This window comes from Xiphias gladius, chromosome 12 (genome assembly GCF_016859285.1).
Source record: "Xiphias gladius isolate SHS-SW01 ecotype Sanya breed wild chromosome 12, ASM1685928v1, whole genome shotgun sequence".
NCBI lineage: Eukaryota > Metazoa > Chordata > Actinopteri > Istiophoriformes > Xiphiidae > Xiphias > Xiphias gladius.
The window spans coordinates 7,011,528-7,034,028 of record NC_053411.1 but is presented as its reverse complement, the minus strand read 5'-3'; the positions used below and the strand labels follow the sequence as shown (position 1 = coordinate 7,034,028).

Below are 22,501 nucleotides of genomic sequence, written 5' to 3'. Positions count from 1 at the left end.
CTTTGATGCTTGTTTATACTATAAATTCATCTTTGGGCTTTCATGGTTATTTCTGATTGATACATTCTTTGTCACCATCACTTCTGAGTATGACAATAAAAGGGCTGTAGTTATATTGGTAAGGCTTTCCTATGCATTTTACAATTGTAACAACAGTAATATGACTAAAAAGCTATTTTGTTTACTGGTACTACTCTGGCCCAGGGGAAAAAAAAAAAGACAAGCAGGAAACAAGAGAAAATAGGGATGGGCAGCGGTGGGGGCATGAGCTCAGTCAACTGGCAAAGAGCTGCTTACCATGAATAGGTGAATGGCCACTGCTCAGTAACTTCTCTGTTTATTCTCTCCCCATTCCTCCCTCCCCTCTCCTCATTGGTCTGGTCTCTCTCTACCCCTTTATCTACGTTCTTTTGCTCTCTCTCTCTCTCTCTCTGAAAAAAGCCAACATTGAGGGCTATTGCTGGTTGCTGCTGCCCATCTGATTTCTCCCTACTTAGTTCAAAATGAAAAAAGACTATGAGAGCAAAGACTAACTACACACCGTCATGCAAGGGTGGGAATTCAAGCTCACCAGTCCAATTTCAAGTTCACTATGGTCAAGCTGTTTAATAAGATAACACGTTGATAGAGCTTTTCATAGTTCTGAAATGTAAAAACTGTTTGAATAGAAGGATGGTGCCGTGTTAGAAAGAATCTGAAAATAAAAAAACAACAGACATCAGACAGAGAAAAGAGGGCATGTGCTAGGCATGGTGGACTTTCGTCAGGGGGTGGGAGTGTTCCAGGGGGAGGAACCATTTTAAAGGCCATTGTTAAGTTTTATCAGGCGCACACACATATACAGGGACAAACACATGACGTTCATGCAGACGCAGAAAATCATAGTCAAACACATATACATGCACTCATGCACTTGTGGACCTGTACACGCACAGATTTTCTTTAGCAAGGATACCTAGAAGGACGTATGGTCCATTTTATATACCTAAACAAACAGACAACCATACACACACCCATACAAACACTGTAATCATTATTGTAGTGTCAGTAACATTCATGAAGATATGAGAACCAAGAACACTCACCGCCTTGAGTAATGCAGATAGGTAAGTCACCTCAGCAGTAAAGGTGTACACATGATGACAGAGAAAAAAAGGACATAATCTCAAAATCGACCTATATCTGCATAAGATAAATAATCTAAAGGAAATATTTAGTCATTTAGTTTCCAACAAAGTCATGAGAGGATATCGGAGTCATCACAAAGGATCCTTAAATTGCATTTATGTATATATGTTTCATTTTAGTTTCAGATACAGTCTCAGTTTAGCTGACCCACTCCACACAGATGCTGTACTCGCTGCTACACACACACGCACACACACAAATTCACAACGCCCCCTTCCCGTCATCTTCCAGGGCACAGTCACAAAAAAACACGCACATAATCGCTGTAGTTAACCATCAACAGGACAATTCTGTGCACCCAGACAGCTATAAGAGGGGAAATGGTCTACCAAGGTCAATATTAGTCCATTATGGTGTTATATCAAAACCTTTCAACAAGCGATGTGTATGTCTGTCGTTGTGGATGTGTGTGAGTGTGCTCTTGTATGTCTATCTTTGTGAGAACCACTTTGAATTTTAAACCTTTAAATTTAAGACATTTTTGGAAATGAGGGACGATTTAGCTCGTCCTCACTTCATCAAAGGACTGTGTAAGAGTTAAAGGAAATTTTAACATTTTGGATACTGCTATTATTTGCTTTTCTTGCCAAATGTTAGATGAAAAGATTGACGTACCACTCTCAAGTCTCTCCATTAAATATGAAGATACAGCCTGAAGACAGTTAGGTTACATTAGTACAAAGACTCGGAACAGGAACACAGCTAGCCTTGATCTGTCCAAGGTAAAAAAATCTGCCTACAAGCACCTCTAAAGATCACTAATGAACCTGTTATATCTCATTTGCTTGATTTGTGTAAATGCGACTACTTGAGGTTTTACTGAACTCAAAAACAATCATAAGGCTACAATTTTTATTCAAATGTCAAAGCCATAAGAAACATTTAAATATGTTACACACTTTACAAAAAAATGTTGTTTTCTTAAAAATGAGTTACAAAGTACAGACGTTTGAATTAAAAATGAGTTTGAATTTTAGTTTGAAATCACAGGCCAAAGTGGCCAGTTGACTGGCTCTTTTCCCCCCATTGACCCATCTCCTATATCCTCTTTCCCTTCTGTGTTGCATTAGAAGGCAGCAGAGTTGGGGCCATGCCCAAATGAGCCCCATGACTGGTGGAAAGGTAAGACAGTGGTGGGCTCCCTTTGATTTGAGTCACTAGCATCAATATTGATGATTACATGAGAGTCTGCAGCAGCGTTGCCATATGTTACTGCAGTGCTGGGATCTTGGACACTGGCATTGCTGGGAGAGATGCTGCTATTGGTCACAGAGTTGAGAATATTGTCTGCATTGCTGTTGCTGCTTGATGTTCCAGCGAGGCCAGAGGAGGAAAAGGCCAGAGCTGGGGCCTGAGATGGAAGCAGATTACTGCCTGTGGTGGGCATGAGGTTGGCGGAACAACTGAGGGCCAGACGCTGGGTGAGGAGCTGGTGCTGCAGCCGCCGGTCGGTCCAATCCTCCTGGGGCTGCCGGTGGATCTTCATGTGAGCGTTACGGGACTTGATTTTATAGAACATTCTGGAGAGAGAAAGAGGAAAGAGGCAGAAATGAAAAGAAAATCTGAAAACCAAAACCATCTGTTTGCTTGCCTAGAAGCCAAACACAGCGAAGGTTGTGGGTTGGAGCTTCCTCTAGTATGTCTGGTCCTACTCACTTGCCACACAGCTTGCAGGGGAAGAAGCTGGCCAATGAGGGCACAGGAACTGCCTCCTCCAGTCCAAACTGTCTGATCACTGGCTGACAAATGGGCGTCACCTGTAAAAAAGGGACCAATTGTAAACACCATGCTGTGATTGACTTGTTGAGCTACATTCCACACTGGATAATCGTGTAATGCATTTAACTCATTGCACAGCATTACACAAATACTCCAAATACTCCCTATTCTTTGCTATGCCAAGTACACTATTCTCTTCCATTCGTTTCTCTTATCTATGAGGATTATCTTGCAGGGATCAGGAAGCCTGATGCAGTGGAGCCAACAGAGTGTCATGGGAACAGACTAATCAACGCAGGACAACAACAACAGGAAAAGACAGACAGAGAGCCATGGAATGAGAACTACAGCAAAGGGAGATACTGAAACAGAAACAGTTCTCTCAGCTTGACAAGAGGCAGAAAGATGTAAGATGTAGACTCTTTATTTCCCACTGCTCCTTTCAAGTGTTTCTTACATTTTTCTGCTGCTCGTGCTCTCCAGCTCTGTTCTCTTCCTCCTTCTGTTTCTTCTGCTTGTCCAGGAGCTTCTTGCTCAGGTAGTAAAACTCAATACACTGGTTCACTGTCTTAGTCCTTACCTGCAACATACAAACACACAAAACACATACAAGCACACACATAATGAGTACTTAGCACTCGAAAATCAACCTGAAAGTCACACTTTTTCCATGCCTACCTCAGACTGACACATTTAAGAAAACGTACTCAAGCTGACGCGTTCAGTTGCGCTACCACACTGTAAGATGACACTTTTTACAGCCCTTTTTACAGCCTGGGTCAGTGAGTTTTCAAGTGATAATTTTGTGAATCTAGCTGCAACGTGTAGTCATTTTCAATGTGCACAGTGCCCAGTGGAAGAGGTGGTGCACTTTTGGTGATCTCACAGTTGCATACGATTTAATCAAGGTAGTTGGCGGATCTGGAGAGTTTAATTGCACTAAGCCGTTCAGATTATAGACTCCAGATGGAAGACATGCAGTAACTGCTGCTTTCAGGTGACTGTAAAGGGAGTTAATGAATTGAAAAGGGAAGGTCCTCATACATTCTAGCTGTTGGGAATGATCAGAGGCCAATGAGAGCTTAGACATCAGTCTTTACTCTGGCTTCCTAGCATCATCATAATAAGAATGAAACTACATTTTTGCACTTAGATGTCTCTGCTGCTCTCCCACTGAAGTGCACGGTGAGTCACCGAAAACAAAACAGCTGCAGGCAAGGAACAGACCACTGCACACAGCTGCAGAAAATAGTTAGAATTTCTACCTGTGTGTGTGTATATGCATGTACACTTTTAGATTAGGGCAAAGACCGATTAGAAAAGGAACACATTAGGAGGGTAACCATTAAAATAATGCAGCATAAATAAAAGCCGATGCATAAATAATTGTTATACCATTTTCTGTATGAGTGAAAAGTCTTTTCCATGAGTCCCCAGAGCTGTACTGAAGAGACTCTTTTCAGTATCCGTCCAAAATTCACTACCTACAGAGAGAGAGAAGGGGTTGGGAGAAGAGGACAATACACATAATGAAAGCAAAAAACAAAAGGTCAATCTGAAATGTATGACAATAACTGGTGAAAGAAATGATGAGATGATGAGACTGAGGACTTTGTCGATGTGGATTGTAATGTCTGGCTGCTTTAACAACGCTACTTGCATGTAGCATGTACCTTTGCTTACGTGTAGAGTTGATAAAGTTAATAAATACATGTGTGGGGATTGACTGAGTTGCTAAATTACACGTAATGTAGATTGCTTGAGGACACACACACACACACACACACACACACACACACACACACACACACACAAAGATATGTAAACACATTGTTAGACTTCATTCAACATGCTTCAGGCAGGTGGGGTGGTGTTTGTTATTTGCCGTGGTGACCTGGAGTGATTCAGGGGGTCAATAGTTGGAGAGGAGTCCTGGGACATGCCGGGGGTTTTAGTCATCCAAATGTTGTTAAGCTGCTGTCAGGGGAACCAACATTTTTAGTAGTACCCCTGTCTACAGGGATACAGCCACATGAGTGGACACTACTGCGCAGAACAATGTCTATTCTGTACATTACATGGTTCTTTGTGGATTTAAATGCACCAAAGAGACAAAGAGAGAGAGAGAGAGAGCGAGAGAGAGAGAGCGAGCGAGAAAGACAGAGAGCCAATGTCATGTGATGAAAGTGGCAGGAGGTTTGGGCTTTTACAAAGGCTACTATTATACTAGAATGGGAGTAGTTCCTCTGTGCTGACTCACACTTTGATATGCAAACATAACACTCCACTTCATTCTAACAATTTTTTGTTAATTTTACCTTTCTTCCTACTTCTGTCCCCTGGTTTAATTTCACTAAGTTAAAGGTGCCAAAAACTAGAGAAAAACTGGAAATGAAACCATAGTGAATTGACCTGAACACAGATAATCGGTCTTCAAACTAAAAAATACTGACTTAGTTCATCAACCACAACATTCTTGTTATACTATGTCATTTTGGACTAATCTGTGATTCAGATTCAGTTAAGAAATATAAACAGTTGGGATGCACTTGACAATAACTGACAGTCAAGTTATTTAACAGGGTGAAAGAGAAGGAATTAACTGTTGATAAATACCCAGACTGAAGCCAGAGAGTTATCTGAACATCAGGCGATCACTTAGGAAATGATCCGTTAACAGGTATAGGATAGTCAATAGTTAGAGTGAGGTCAAAGGTCAAAGGTTACCAGAGTAGTGGTAGTCTCCTGTTGGTGAGGGCTGTGAAAACAGCAGCATCTCCAGAGTGGCCTGCACAGGAGAGAGGGATGGAGGAGGCAGAGAACAGACAGATGAGGCATGCAATGGTTCTGAATAGGTTTAAAGAAGGAACGAAAGAAAGAAAGAAAGAAAGAAAGAAAGAAAGAAAGAAAGAAAGAAAGAAAGGCTGCATTATTATTCCTCCTGGCTGCTTACCATTGTGTTCCCCTGGCAGTAGTGCAGACAGTGCAGAGCCAGCTCTGTGTTACTGCCCCCACCTGGTAGGCAGCTCGAACTACACATGGACAACAGCTTCTCCACTGTGCATGCACACACACACACACACACACACAGACAAACACAACCATTTTTAAAAGTTCACATTATAATTAATAAACTAAACCATATATTACTATGTTAGTTAATGTTTTCATGGTCTATCTTCCATCTTAATCCCAAATTATTTTTTAGCTCCCATATCCCCTCTTCATTATTTTGGTCAGAAATTTGTCTTCCCTCAAAAATAGTCATATTTAGAATCTCAGAATTCACCTACGTTTTTTACGTGCCATCACTCTGAGTTGATCTTAGCAAGAAGTTTTGGGGTGGAAGACTGCATTTAGGCATGCCATTTACCTTGGTTTTGTAAGTTAGCGCTCTCCTCCAGCTCCTGCCATGGTTTCCAGAGTAACTGTTCCCTGGGGGATTCCTCCTCTGGTGAGCCCGCCCCTGACCCCTCACCATCTACGAAGAACGGAGGAAGCACTGCCTGAAACTCATAACCAACATTGACATACCTGGAAAGAGGGAGAGAGAAAGGGGAAACAAATGAGAGTGAATGTGGAAATAGACATAAAAGACAACAATATGAGATAGAAAGTATCAATACCTCCAGTCATGTATTACTTCTTTGTCAGTGCCAAAATATCTGTAAATCTGTCAGTCTATGAGTCTAATAATACAGCAACCCTGTATTAACACAATGATACTGTATTTTTACTCTATATTAGTTGCTGTGTTGCTATCTTCACCATGATCCAGTTGCTCTACAGATCACTGATCATCAGTGGTCTGGTGTATTTGTTTTTTAAAATCTTCCTGGATGTGACATTTTACTTACCGTAACAGCTCACATTTCTCTTCCTCTTCCCTGCATGATGTTTTGTTCTCTCCGCAATGGAGAGATGAGAGGGAGGAGTACAGCCCCGTCCCCCTGCGGACTGGATTGAGGAGGGGCCGGGGAGTGTAGTGGCCCCTCTTCTGACCCCTGCTGGAGTGAAGAATACTGGGAAACGGAGTTCCAGTGTAGACTGGAGAGGGTGGTTGCTGTAAGAATCCAAGGACAAAGCATTTTATAGTGTTACCCTTGTCCTTGTTTAATTAATACATGGTCAAAAATAAGAGCCAGATAGTAAACTGTAGTGTATGTATAATCAAAGTCTTGAAAGCTGAAGTATTTGGACAGTGACCTAACTTTTTTTTTTTGGTTTGGAGGCATCTGCACAGGAGTCTAAAACAGTCTAAAATGTATTCTGAGCCAAATTGTTTGCCATTTTTCCAGAGTAAGGTAATTTCATTTCCATCCAACAAGTACAGAAATAGGTCCATGACATCTTTAGCCCAGTTTGGAAGCGAGCGAAACAGATTGCCTATATCCGTCGAGAGAGAAAATCATGCCTTTGATCAACTCTAAATGTGTCTTCTTTACACAACGTATCTATTCAACATGTCTAAAAATGAAAACCCTGTCTAAGACTGTGGTTTTAGAAGCAATAATGCAGTTAGTTAACGTAATTTCTTGACAAAAAGCATCCGCCCACTATGTCTGTACAGCTTCTCCAGCTGTAGCAGGTTTTACTCCTTGCTACCCAGTCTCCTGGGTTTTCTTGATGGAAGAGTGACGACAATGTGCAAACATGTCAGTGGTTGTTCACGAGGAAGAGCTCCAAAAGCACGATGTCTCGAAATTTACATTTTTATTTACTTTTTAATCTAACTCCTGTACTTATACATTTCTGTAAGTTATCAATACATGGTTTTGGCCAAAATATTCAGCAGCCTTCTTCCAAAAACTAGAGGTTCCAACAATCAACAGAATGATCCACTAATGGCTAATAAAAAGAAAGCTAGTACGGAATCACCCGAGCAGCTCTGTGAGGCTGTACTTTGAGCTAAATGCTAACATCAGTAAATTAAAATGCTCACAATGACAATACTAACATGATGTTTAGCAGGTATACCAGTTTAGCTTAGTGTGTTACCATGCTAAGATTTACCAATTGGCACTAAACACAAAGTATCAGCTGAGGCTGATGGGAATATCATTAGCTTTGGAGATATTTCATAAATTACTTTGCAGACATTTTTTGCCTGGATAAAAATATTAAGCCAGCTACATCAGTGGAGGATCTGCAAAAACTGAAGGGATTCTTCTTTTAAATGTGAGCTTACGACCTGGCAACCAAATGATCATGACTTATACTGAACATCTCCGACCTGAGAAAACTGCAATTGCTTTTTTTTTCTCACCCACGGCAAGAGAAAATACACAAGCACACGTCCCCAAATAGTTAAATGTCCTCAAATTGTATTATTTTGGTGAAAAAACTAGAAGTACCACTCAGTACCTGTACCTGTGACTGGTTCACACTGGCTGGTCCATTGTTTACTTTCTGGGTCAAGTAAGTAGCTATCTTTTCTGCTGACTCATAATGCTGGCCAGAAAGGTGAGATGGAGGTGAGGGAAAGTGGAGGGAACTATGGTGGGATGGAGTATTCAAGGAACAGAGGGCTCCTGGTGAAGGATGGAGGGATGGACAATGGGATGAGGAAGTGAGGAAGGACGATTCAGGAGACTGAAGGATGTCATGTGGGACTGGAAGAATAACGACAGAGAGAAAAAAAAATGAAAACAGGATAAGCAGGAGACAAGTAAAGTAGAAAACAGAGGAAAGTCATGGTATTGTCATGATGTTATCAGCAAACTGGAATACTTCTTGATCTTCTTGTGTGTAGCAGACAGTCAGACAAAACACGACAGAAAAAAACTTTAAAGTCAGAGACATCAATGCTACCTGTGCAGACAGGAAAGCGTTCTGGCAGACACTGACAGAATCTGTTATTTTGAAACACTGTTCAATTCTTGTGAAAATCCACTTGTGAATTCACAGTACACTACAGTAATTCTGACATATTGTGTGCTGGTTGTCATATGTGAACATTTCATTTTACACATGGTGTAAAATAGTACAAAAGATGTCTGTTACAAATCAATTATATGTGAAAATGTGAAAAGTGAAAGTGTCATTTGCATACAGGAAATGGGAAATTTCACAAGTTCACCTACGAAAACCCACATGTCCTGTAAATTTACATGTGGGTATTAACCTGTGGCTTTTCTTATTTTTTTGTAAGGGGGGAAAATAAAATGCATTTAAGTTATTTAATGTCCAAGTACTCTAGTGTATGTCTATATCAGTTTTTTTTTCTTTCTCAATTATGGCAGATTCTGGATAAACTTTTATAAATTTCATATTCCTCTTCTTACTATCATATTTTCATTCACAAAAATGCACACACAGTACCTTACCTGTGGTATTGCCATAGTCAGCACCAAGCAAAGATCCTAGGTTGCCCTCATTGCTGCTGGGGTCACCTGACAACTGTGGAAAACAATGTGACAGCAGTGGAAACTTCCATATCATCCCAGAGGAATGGACAGATGGGAGAGACTGAAGGCGGGACGTGAAAAACTGGAGCGTAGCCATTGATTCTCCCCCCTGGGAAACTGAATGTCCAGTTCCTCCGAATGCACTGGGAGAGTCCATTTTGGAGGGCGATTGAGAAGGAGGAGGTAGAGGTGTGGGAGGAGGACTAAGAACTGAAGACATGAGGTGAGACGATGCGGGAGGAGAGGGAAAAGATGGAAGAGAGGGGTGAACTGGTGAAGAAGAGGAGGAGGGAGGCAGGTAGGAGTCTGAATCAAAAGCACAGCTGTGCCTTGACTTGACCAACCCAGGGCTTTCTCCTCTCCCTACTCCAAATTCCCACATCTGTCCAGAGGAATCCCCACTGGAAATCACAGGGAATCTGCTCTTTCTCTGAGAGAGGAAAGCCTCAGAGAAGGAGTCCAGTTTCTGAGTGTACGTCCCACTGCTGATACTGATAGTTGACCTCTGGGGAAGGCACCGTGAGGCCGAAGTAAGGGTGTCTGCTGCTCCTCTCCACCTCCCTTCTCCAGTCTGACTCGAGGGAGAGACACTGAGCCAGGGTCCCTCAACCTCTGCTGGTTGAAGCTGATCCTCACCCGAGCCACAGCTGGAAATATAGTCTTCTTCTCTTCTTAAATAATTATCACTCACTCTTGAATCTGTCCTACAATAATCTACACTGCTGTCACTAAAGCTTCCTGCAATACTTCTGTTGTGGGAAGTAGTTTGCTTAGGAAAGTGGCTAATGTTAGCCTCCCTATTGTAAACGGTTTCACTTTTAGCTTCATAGCTAACTTGGGCACAATTATTATAGTTTGCTCTGAGTTTACGCCTGAGTCCCTGCTCGCTGCCACAATTCATGGAGTAAAAAGCATCATTTGCGTTACTATAGCAATCACTTTTACTATAAAAATCATCTGCAATGCTTTCACAACTCTCACCGTCTTCCCAAACTTCCTCTTTTTTGCTAACACCATACCAGATGTCAGCAAAATGGCTGCCTAACTGGCTATCTCTGTCAAGATGGCCTCCCAAGCTAGCATCCCCATCCAGACCACTACCACTTGTATTTTGGAAGCCTCTATCACCCCCACTGCTCCCCCTTCTTTCCCCGGAAGGGGTGCTTGAAGTCAAGTAAGACGTTGTAGATTCTCCCCCCCTGCTTCCGTACTGCTCCAGGGAGTCCACGGCAGCCTGGTATTCCGCTTCTGGGCTCTGAAGGCTGGGCAAGGTGAGCTGAAAGGATGGGCGGTGGCGATGGTGGTGGAGGCTGGGGAAGGATTGGGTAGATGAACGGTTGTCCATGACCGCTTGCTGGGTTTAGCTACAGTGCCTACACGACACAGAAAGAAATACAACGTAAGTATGAATAAACAAATATCTAATCATGTCGCAACATTACTAGTAGTACTTTAATTAGTACCTTCTCAACAGTAGGCTACAGAGTACCAGTGTTACACCAAATTCTGTGTTACCCATCAGAAATATATGACTTACTTAGAAATTTTAGCTATATTGCTACTGCAAACGATTTCATCCATATCAAGTAGCTGTTACCAAAACATGATGCACCCATGGTATTTAGATACACAAATTTTAATAGCTGTGATTTCAGGTTACCGAAATATATGACTCAGGAGATTACGTGACAGTAGAGGATTAACTCTAAAGACAAGAGCGTCCATCAGGTAAAGACAAGTGACCCTACCTAGTACTATGGCACCATTTTTGCTAACTGCTGCTATCAAAATAAAGTAAGCGAGAAAGGATTGTAAAATAATTGCGGCGGCACAGAGTCCGATGCGTCACAGAATTTAGTGCAACAGAGGCATGTTAGATCTCTGTCCACCTGAGTACTGTAATTAATTTTTTGGTAACATCCCTTTCTTATTACTGTATGAATGATGTTGTTACTAAGTGCTCGGCAAAATTGGCCTGTTTCAAGTAACGACAGTAGGCAAGATTTGTCACATCTCCAAAATCCTCTGTCCATAAATGGCTTGTACAGAGCCCTGCAGGTATCAGAGGTAAATTTTTTGTTAACTTGTACACAGTACTATCTGAATTTTGTACTACAAAACACTCAGTCACTGCCTCAAATTAATTTTGCAGGCTGTAGGTTTAAAGTTTGTATTCTAAGTCTGGTTAACAGTTTATAGCACGCGTATTTCTGTTTAGCATTTATGCTAACACGGCCTACTTTAACTGATGCCATTTGGTTTTATTTTCCTCTCTCATAAAACAGATTAAAAGAAAGATTATCAGATGCGATTGAAAATGCCCGCATACAACTTAGTCTGAAAAAGAATACATGAACGCTTGCGCCGAACTGAAGCCAAGAAGGAGAAGCCAAGAAGTTAAAGAGAAGGTCATTTCGCCAGGAAACCCAGGGCTATGTTAAGCAAAACTGTTGCAATCAAGTGTGTGACAAAACCAACACTTTTCAGTTTTTACTGTGTTTAAAAAACATTTCAAGAGCAAGGCAGCTTGTTGAAAGTTCTCTTAGAGTACATTTACACTGCGCTGCATTAAATCATTAAGTCTTTGTTGTTTTTTTTCTTTCTTAAAACCACATTCTGCGCTAAATAGGACAGTAAGTGAGTCAGAAAGAAAGAGAAAGAACGAAGGAAGATGAGATGAAGACAGGTACACTGTACATGTTTTCTTTTTACCAGTCGTTGGTGCTTAATTTCCTTTTCACAGATGTCCGTCCTCTGTTGTTCATGTTTTTGAGTTCTGGTTGTTCTTCTGATTTTCTTCATCATTCTTTCTGACTTTTTTTTATCTCTTTCGTTTTTCACTGTCTTGAGTGTAGTCTTATAATTTCCCCCCTTTAGATTTTCAGGCTGTCACTTGGTCCTTCCTATCTCTCTTTCTCTCTCTCTCTCTCATTCTGCTGTGTATCCTTTGACATCGCAAACACTCACACACGTACGCACACTGTCTGTCACACATACCTAGAGCAAAATGGACACACAAAGCCACTGATATACAGTGGTTTTTCTTTTTCACACACACACACACACACACACACACACACACACACACACACACACACACACACACACACACACACACACACACACACACACACATTTACTCACTCAGTTACTCACTGAAACACGTACATATCCACACACACACTCTGACTTTCAAACAGACACACACTTGCAGGTGTCAGAGGGGACCAGCGGGTAGTGATGTTGCTTCTCTGCCTTTTCGTCGTCGTGGTAACCACATCCTGAGGAAACAAACGCTGACGGATCTCCCTCCTTTCTGCTATCTTTATCTCTCTGCCCCCTCCTCCATCTTTCTATCTCTCTTTCCGTCTCTTTGCCTGTGTCTTGCTCTTTCTCACCAAGCGCCCAGCTTTGTTTTCTCTTGTCCTGTCTTTCATCCTCTCCTTTTAGCTAGCTTTTTATCTCTCCGCTTTCCTTAAGTTTTGCGTCCTTTCATCTGTTTTTGGTGTACATCTCTCTTCTTTTCTAGTGCCCCACCCCCTTTTGGCACTCCCCTTTTTTTGATACTCTTTTTCCTTTTTTCATTTCTTTCTCCTAATTTCTTTCTTCATTCAGATATTCATGCTGAGGTTTGCATTATGAAAACACTTAGGGATATGTATAAAATGCATTCATCTTAAAAAACTTTCTAATCTGCAGCTGGAATAATTTAGTTCTATATTTTTAATTACATAAATATACATTATTATATAGGGTGTCTGTGTAAAGTACTACTTTGGTTGACTGTAGTTGACTGAGTCTTTCAGTACTCAACTGCTAGTGTGCCTGTACATGCCTCTGTATGCGTCAATGTGCATGCGTACATCTTTGTGTGGCTACATACAGTACATTTTGTAAGTGTGTGTGTATGTGTGTGAGAGTGCGTCTTCAGAGACGGGAGCGTAGATGTTTACCAGATCAAGAGTCTCCGGCTGATTCAGCTGACAGGAAGTGAGAGAGAATGAAACAGGAAGAAAGGCGACGACAAAAACGATGAGGTTCAGGGAACCCTCTAAACACCCTGCAGCCCCACCTACTCACCCATCCACTCACCCACCACACACACAGGAAAACACACACACACACACACACACACACACGTATAGCACACCATTAACATGCTATACTGCTGTTTTCTACCTTTATTATGCCAAATAATCTTAAACACCTACTCATACATTCACACACAATCTCAGCCACGATCGCTTAATGGGCCACAAGTCTGTGAGCAACTTCGGTAACCTCTGCCGCACACACCCTCACACACACATACACAGACAGTCATGTTAATAAAAAGGAGACAGGGAGCGATCGAAAAGTTTTAGTAATATATGTGATACTACATTTAAGCGGACACAAGCAAATCTTCTGTGTCAGCACCCAGCATCAGAATGACTCACTGTCAATAGTGTCATAAGTCTTGAAAAGCAGTTTGCTACAATGTAAAAATACTCCATTAAAAGTCCAAAACACCTGAGGCTTTTAAGTTTGAGTGGTAAAAAAGAATAAAACTCATTCTAAAGAGTGGAAAAATTAGTCATTTGTTAGATATTGGCAGTATTTTCAGGTTGTACGTGGTCCTGGTCATGCGAGGCCTAACTGCTTCACCCTTTTTTGTTATTTTGGTGTTAAAAAAACAAAAAAAATCATTATATTTTGTGGGTGTTTTCTGTAACATCTTTATCTGCAAGGTAATTTTTGGAGAAGAACACACATTTTCCCTCTGAAATGTAGTGGAGTACATGTATAATGTGGAAATTGGTATATACTTGTATATACTATATTCAGATATATTATAATTAGTATAATGTAGTTATAATCAATATGGTCAATTTTAAAATGTGCAAAGTAAATCTATATTTAAAAAAATGGAAATACTCAAGTGTCAGTGCCTCTGAATTAAATGTATTCCACTTGAGTTCCAGTACTTTTTTACTTTCTACATCTGGAAAACTTTAGATATTGTATCAAAGATGTACTGTAAATCAGACATAAATTTCTTTTCTGATAACAGATCAAAAGCTCCAAAACTGTTATTTAACATTCATTTTCACTGAGCTACGATAACCTGTTCTGCAACTTTCGGGCCTAGCTGGGTTAATGCCATGCTGCCCATTCAGTTCTGGCACCTGTTTCATCATATTTGCAACATGTCAGCATGTGTGAGCTGGAGATCTTTTTCTTTGTGCTCAAAATGACAAATTTCTCTCATCAAAGCAAACATGCAAGAGGATACAGGACCCTGTGGGACAAATTGATGTGCAATTTGTGAGCGACAGTTGTTTGTGGAGCATGACGCCGCCACCATTTGCAATCTGCGTGCAAATCGCTTTTGTGAAATAGGGCCCTGTTTGGATAAGAAGTGTTTCGGTTCCTATATATGGTCGTCCATCAGTTTTGAATCTTTGGTATATTTGGTATTAATGTTAATAAATTAAAGATAACAGTTAGAAGTAGCACATGGCATCTTTTTTTTGTTGTTTATGATAAGTAACTTGAGAGTGGACAATTAGAAAAGGAGCAAAACTGTGTCTGTAGGTGATTATGTTAATGCTGAGGTCACTTGTACACCCTCATAGCTGGAAACCTCAGGATTAACATTCATAACAGATAACAATGTGGTAACTATTTGTCTGACAAATAACCTCAATATTAGCATGACGATAATTTTGGTAATATCTTACTGATATAGGTCAATTTAGTCTTGTACGGATATACTCACTACATTACATTATATTTCATGCAGCTTTTTTAAATCTGAAGTCTCCATGGTCAATGCCAAGATTTCAGCTGCAAAGAAACATTTGCCATTTATATACAACATATTATCAACGCTGATATCTGTGTTATCTTCACATTGCTGCGGGTAGCACTGAAGAACCAGGAAGATGATTGGAATCATTCAAAAAATGGGTCAGATTGATGAGAAACGTACATTTAAAGGGAATTAACACAGCATATCTCTGAGATGCTATTTACGTTTCTCATGATCATCCAACATGGGATGATGAATTTGTCGAATTCAGTTGGGGGGGGTTTAATGTTTTCTCATTTGAATTTAGTCACATTTTTAAGATTAAATTATGTCCTTTTTAAGACATTCAGTAATTAAGTTCTGGAAAGAAAAGACATCATAAGAATTGATACAATATAATTAAATGAAAAAAGAATTTTGTTTTCCGGAATAAAAACTTTCAAATGTAATCTTACAAACCTTAGTTCTGCACTTCAATAAGGCCTTAAGTTTAGCCTTCAAAAACCTAAACTGAAAGCGTCTTGTTTAAAGAGCCTTCTTCAACAGTTTTTGGATGTCTTTGGTCTCTGCATCTAAAATTCAGCACATACTACTTTCTTTATATCAGTCATTTTAACATGGTCTGCTAATTTGTCTGTGTCGGCTGTGCGTGTTCATTTGCATATAGTCGTGTTTGTACGCGCAGGAAATCTTGAAAAACCAGCCGAATGAAAAATGTGTGAATGAAAGGACGTGAGAGGACGGAAGGGGAGTGCAGAGGAGTACGTACGGGGGAGACGCTTCTCTAGTTTTCTATCAAATTCACCATAAACAACTGCGGGAGCAGAGGAGGGGGAAAGAGACAAGCGCTTCTGGACTTTTTCTCTCAACTTTTTTTTTCTCCGAGCCGTCTCTCCATCTGTCTTCCGTCACTGACAAAAGAAGAGATGACTGGCCGAAAGAGAGGAACTGAATGGATGAGAGAGAAATTAAACTGCTAAACAACACGAAACACTGTGTAGCATAAAACACAAAATGGGCCATGGCACTAAAGTTAGGCTCTATCAACAGCCAGCAGATATTTGATTGTGCCATAGTGCTTCTTGAATAAGCTCATTCCCTCTCGATAACCGTGTTATTAAGTGACGATGCTCCACATTGATGCTGTAGGTGTATGTGTAATCTACGGCACGAGAAAGTGCGTAGATTAGAAACATCACCTGAAAAGCATGAAGACGTATGTAAAATACTGAACAGACAGAAGCAAAACTGCTGACAAACTGTGCATCACACAACAAGTATGTGAGAGAGAGATTATTTTTTCCAAAAGGTAGACTTTTCCCTTACTGTCATTTTATACAAACATTTGAAAGAAAAGGCAACTCTTATTCAACGAATAATAGATTTACCCTGTCTCAAAAATAATGCCCATTTGATAACCAATTTGGAAAAACAGTCATGGCGAGTGTCTTAAAGACAACAGTATGTTCAAAATGCTGCCAGACAGTGCAGTAAAAGTCTATAAAATGAAAGCTAAATAGTACAGAGAAAGGGTTTTTTCATCTAAATTGTACACTCACATAGAATTTAGATTTGTGCAAAGCTTCAGTGCAGTGTGATTCAAATTTCTGTCTGATCTAGGCTTTGTGGCTGTAGCTCAGACTATTAAAATAGCTTTTTTCTATAAACACACCCAAACATATGCAACGATACACACCGGGATTCATAGTTATGGTGTTGGGACCCCAGACAGGTTTGCTTGATATGCAAAAAGAGTTGCATGAAAGTTCTCAAACGGCTATATTAATATTTGATATATTTTAACTAAAAAAATAAGAAGGTTGGAAATATAGCTTATTTTGCTTTTAATGTATTCAATGCTCCCTCTGTGCTCTTAGATCTTACGATTCTTTAATTGTCGGTAACAAGAGTTTTAACACCTGAAAAGATCACAGGCCAGAAAATGTTCGGAGACCCAACCGTCTGCATACGTGCCCACAATGCTACAGACTTCTAAAGACTGCTTCAGGCTTCTTTCTTTTCAAATTTGGGATTTCAGTCTGCACCACATTATGCCTTTTTACAGTTTATCACTTAACAGCAGTTTTTAAAATGCTGTTAACTTTGATCACAATAACTAGTGGAGTTACGCAGTAGCATCAGTTGTTTCATATGTGGTTCTACGGTGAACGTTAACCGACATTTTAAACTCAGTTTCGGTAACGTCGTCTTGTTTACATAGTGAATAGACACTAATCGACCATAACTGTCTTACTCCAGCCTTACAGCCCCTTTTAATGAACTTTTCAAGAGCTAGGAAAGTTATCGAGCTTGGTTCGAGAGTGACAACAAATTTTATACACCGTATTATTCATGAACACCTAAGAAGTAGAATTACAACTTCAAATTTTCTGTAACATCGTAACTTTATTGTGATTAAGTCTGATCAAACACATAGTCAGAATACATGTGAAACTGCTGGTACAGTATGATACTGATAATATGATACTTTCCATTACTGTATTATCACTGTACATGGATGTAGAAACAATCGTGACTCGGGTTTGTTGTGCGTGTAACTGCAAAGGACTAAATTCAGTTATCTTCTAAATACAATAATCCATTACGATAAAGGTCAAAGTGTTCAACCCAAGGTGAAGTAAAAGGAGTAAGCAGCATATTGGTGTTTGGAGAACATTTTATGAATACATGAATGGAACTAATTTAACCATTGGAGGTTTCTTTAAGCTACCACAGCATTCAAACTTAATAATGGATTTTGACTTGCAGTATTGCAAGTAAATACTACAATACACTATAATGTATTTTTGCATTTGGAAAAACAGATTATTATTACTGTACGATGATTACTATAAATGTTGAATTTGCCGCTGACGCATTGCTACACATACAATTATTCTGGTAAGTGAATATGACTAAAGTGCCCATAAAATTATTAACACACAGTAAATAGGTAATGACATAATATTTTTTGCATTCTTTAAAATAAAATGAATTTCAGTCGCTAAGAAAAATACCACTGTCAGTGATGAAAGTTGACATACATCTTCGCCATTTTGATTGTGATTAATCACCTCTAAAATATTTTGGTTTTTGTTTTAAATTATATATCTACAGGTCTTGATCTCTGCTATTATTACTAGCATATCCATACGGTTCTGGCACCTGCCACCGTATGGGGCCACCCAATAAACGCAACCAATTTCCCAGTCAGGAGCATTAGAGTTTTATTGTATCTCATGTTAATCTACATCAACATAAAACTTCCAGGTGAATTTACTTTTTGTCATTAACATTATTCCATGCTGAAAAAAAAAAGCTATAAAAAGTAATTTTAATGAAGAATAGATTTTGAAGGCTGACATACCACCAACAGGTTACTGTAGAAATTCTGCTTAATGTCAAAGACTAAATCCTTCCAAATCCTTCCAAATGCACAGAACCAAAGTCAGAAGAATGTGTTAATTTTTCGAAGGATTTGTTAGGGTTGATCACAGTGTAAACGTATGATTATCAGCCTGGCCACTGAAACTGGTGAGCAAGCAGTGACTGGGGAGTGATCAGTGCAGTCATATTAACAATGATCAACAGTGGAATGGCAAAGCACCTTGTATTCAGATCTACCCACCTTCTGTCTGCTGCTGATTAGATTAAAATAGAGTATTAACAATGCATTAATGAAATCTATTATTCTTTTCTGATGGATGATGGCTATCATTTACCTCATATAGCCTAATGTAGCATTTTCCGACTGGTGTAGCTTTACTCTCCACAGTGACTTTAATGCTTGCATAACTACGATAACAAATACCACAATGCAATGATAAAGCGAAGACAACAAAGTCAAAGAGGACAGAAATATTGTTTGTCTTATTTTTTAAAACCTGTGACAGTGAAAACTAATTGCTGCAAACTGATTTAATTTAAGTGCAAATATAAAGCACAACGTAATGGGTTGTACGATTATTTACCTAAATCATTGGTGCAGCTGCCTGATTAGAGTTGGAGATAATTTGTGTGCATTCAAGTTGTGACAAGTAATTCTAGGCTGCCCACACTCCATTTCCTTGCAAAAACAACAACATTAAGATAAAGGAACATTGTAGGTTAACCTGTGATTAAGAAATACCAGTCAGGGGGAAGAACACAAAAATATTTTAGAGGCGTTAAGTATGCCCTGACTGATTGTCCTCAAATACTGAGATCTGTGTGAAAAGCTAACCAGTGAGGGAGGCCTTCGAGAGGCTAGCAACTGCCAGGGAGCTATACGTTTCCAAGGGAGACACTGGATCCAAAAACTGCTTTCCGGATGCTTTACCAGCCCCAGCCTTATGGCAAAGAGAAAACCACGGTTCAAAAAACGTCACATGACATCTGAGGTTAGCGTTTGTCACAACACATGTGGGAACAAAGTGGAAGAGGGCTTTATGGCCTGATGGGGCTAATTTTTTGCTTTCTGGCCACCATACCAGATGCCAAACACTGCACATAAGCAGAAACACACAATATCCACTCTGAGGCATGGTGTTGCAGCATCATGCGGTGGTGATGCCTCTCTGCAGCGAGCCCTGGAAAGCTTGTGAAACATAAAGCCAAAGCTACACAGAAAAAGATGGAAAACAACACGTTAATGTTGTGCAGTGGCCAATTCAGAATTCAGTCCTCAGTCCAATCAAGGATATGTGGCAGAAATGGCTGTTCACTCACGGTACCAATGCTACTGAGCAGAGCTTGAGCACTTTTGCAAAGAAGAAGAGGGAAAAGTTGAAGCGTCAAGACGTTTAAACCTAATACAAAACTATCCAAGAAGACTTAAGTCTATTACTGCTGTCAAAGGAAGCTAAACTGCGTGCAGCAGTACTTGAAGAGGTTGATTCTTATGTATTCATTTAGTTTGTGTTTACTCTGTTGGGGCGTGTTGAATACTTCTTATAGACATTGTATATCAGGTGCCCAATATAACAATGAACAGTGGAATATTTCTTTGTATTCTCGCGGATCGTTATATGTCTCTGGATAAGACTGAAATGCACTGTAACCCATTGCAATCTTCCGTTTCCTCATTTAACCCCTTCTTCCAGATAGAGACGGTGAAAACCTATGACAATGTTACAAAAGTCTTTTAAAGATGAACACAGTTGAAATTTCTGATTCTTTATCTTTGATTTTCATGTTGAGCGGCAAAAATCTGGTAATGTTAGGTATAAATGCCTTCGATTCGGGCCTTTGCTGGCACAGATGCTTAAATTTTACTTCATGGTCTAAGACACGAAAGCGGTTGTTGGCCCCGTTCTGTCTCCAGATGTGAAAGGAGGTCACAGAATCGAGGGAGGACAAAAATAGCAACAACAGTACAAACCCTTCTTCTATGTTTTGCCCACCTTATTTAAATCAGTTGGGATAGATACAACTTTGAAACACCTCTGTAAGGGAGTACAACTGCACCACGTACTGCAGCCTGTAAAAAGTTTCAACAAAGATGGACCATTACAGCCTTCATTACGGGAGGAGTTATTACAGGGATGGTATATGAGTTTTAGTTAGGTGTTTCACATGATCTGCTACCTGAGTATAGAGTCACACTATTATCACAGCTTAGCAAATTAATGGCTTCTATGGTTACATCCAAGACTTCAAATATCGAGTGGGCCTTTTCCTGACATATCCCAGCAAGATAATAACCTTAATATTTTTAACTGTACTCAGGTCAGGATTAAACCGAACTCCTGTTTTGTCATATCGTTATACCTTTACAAAGTTTTCACAACGAAGAACATCAAGCTTGTGGTTTTTAGACTCATGATTACCATAAACACCAACATGTTACTGGTAGCAACACTGAAGTTCTACAAATAATGCTGCGGCTAAGAAAAAAACATGATTTTGTAGCTACTTGTGCAAAACCCATGTTTCCAAAACATTTTGGAAGATCAAAACTCATTGGAATGATTTGAAATTTCACTCCAGGTAATGTAACAAAATTAGTGTAAATCAACAGAGATATTTGAAAGTGCAATAAATGTATCAAATATTATCACTCTTTTTATGACATCCCGGAATTCTACATGGATTTATCTAAATCCGTAATTTAGCATATGGATTTATCCAAAGCAACGTACAAATCGAATTATTTAACCCACAAAATCCCTAAAAATATGCACCTTTAATCTAAATATTACTGGCTGAAGTTTGGAAAAAATGGCTCCCTTGGATAAAACTTAAATGATGCCAGATAAACAACACTCAGGGGGGAGAACGTGCGTTTTAGAATTTTGTGAGTATGCTAATAATGCTACTGTTGGGTCCCGGGGTTAAGTTAAACTCTCTCGAAGGTAATTTTGTAAAACTCCAACCTTATAGTGTCCGGCTTAAACAAACAAACAAAAACAAAAAAAATTGGAACTTGAATAAAAATGTATTCTTACCTGTTAATTTGTCATTACGAGGAGAGATGTGTCTGTGACAGTGAAATGCATGTGTGTATGGTCTCCTGGTAAGTACACGTGTGAGAATGGGGGAGGAGAGACAGCGAACGAGAGAGAAGAGGAGATGTAGTTTCACCAAAGCTGATCGGCCGCTGTCACTCTTTCAGTTGATCTTTCAGCCTTTCATCCAGCTTGTCATAACACCACCGTCTGTGTGCGTGTGTGTGTGTGTGTGTGTGTGTGTGTGTGTGTGAGTATGTGTCAAGCTGTGTCATAGTGATGCTGGAAACAAGAGAAAAACACCCTAGTGTGCGGCTTCAACCTCACACACACATACATGCACACATACACACACTTTCAGTTTGAGTGGGATTTTTTTTTTTTTACCCTCTCATCCCTCATTTTCTCGTACGGTCTCTTTTGGTCTCTATGTTTTTGAAGAGCCACACACACACACCCTAATGTTATACACACACACACACAGAAGCCCGGAGAAATGCATTCAGTACATGCTCATCTCACAGCACGTCCCGCTGAAAATTTGGAAAGTACTTTGTCCAGTACATGTACATTTGTAGACAGTCGAGGTCTGATGTCAGTATGGCTATATATAAATTCAGTTTCTGGCTAGATATTCGCACTTTTGTCTTTTCACCCTCTAAAAACCAAGTCCTCATCACTGTCATTGTGGAATCGTGTTCTATTTTTGATGGAAGTTAAAAAAGAGTTTCTTGCTGAGAGTTAGAGGAGAAGACAAATACCACCCCCATTTCTGGATGGTAAATATGAAGCTACACTCCAGCCGCCGGTTATCTTAGCTTAGCACAAACACTGAAAGCATAAAGGAGTCAGCTAGCCCTGTGCTGTCCAAAGGTAACAAAATCTGCCTACCAATCTAATTTGTTTAATCTGTACGAAATAGCACAGTTTGAGTTTTAGGAACTCACTGCGCCGGGCCAAGAAATAGT

General features: G+C 39.9%; 1 protein-coding gene across 3 annotated transcripts; it reads right to left on the bottom strand.

Annotated features, from left to right (window-relative positions):
- Positions 1-2,074: 2,074 nt before the first annotated feature.
- On the bottom strand, positions 2,075-21,629 carry LOC120797663. 3 transcript variants are annotated; one of them, XM_040141510.1, is made up of 11 exons: positions 21,534-21,629; positions 9,234-10,687; positions 8,272-8,519; positions 6,765-6,970; positions 6,281-6,441; positions 5,861-5,964; positions 5,635-5,695; positions 4,303-4,391; positions 3,365-3,487; positions 2,845-2,945; positions 2,075-2,708 (listed from the first exon to the last, which is right to left on the bottom strand). In XM_040141510.1, the coding sequence occupies exons 2-11, from the start codon at positions 10,657-10,659 to the stop codon at positions 2,255-2,257; spliced, it is 2,973 nt and encodes a 990-aa protein (XP_039997444.1). In that variant the 5' UTR covers positions 10,660-10,687; positions 21,534-21,629; the 3' UTR covers positions 2,075-2,254. The 3 variants fall into 3 exon arrangements, with proteins under 3 accessions (XP_039997444.1, XP_039997447.1, XP_039997445.1); XM_040141513.1 differs by having other exon boundaries at positions 8,278-8,519; XM_040141511.1 differs by lacking the exon at positions 21,534-21,629 and adding an exon at positions 12,027-12,319.
- Between the last annotated feature and the right edge of the window lie 872 nt (positions 21,630-22,501).

Excerpts from the sequence above, each read along its gene's own strand:
- LOC120797663 (XM_040141510.1), bottom strand. The coding sequence starts at position 10,659 with ATGGACAACCGTTCATCTACCCAATCCTTCCCCAGCCTCCACCACCAT. Across the intron at positions 6,971-8,271 it reads TGAACCAGTCACAGGTACAG|CAACCACCCTCTCCAGTCTA; the intron begins GTACTGAGTGGT and ends GGATTCTTACAG. Across the intron at positions 2,709-2,844 it reads CCCTGCAAGCTGTGTGGCAA|AATGTTCTATAAAATCAAGT; the intron begins GTGAGTAGGACC and ends TTCTCTCTCCAG.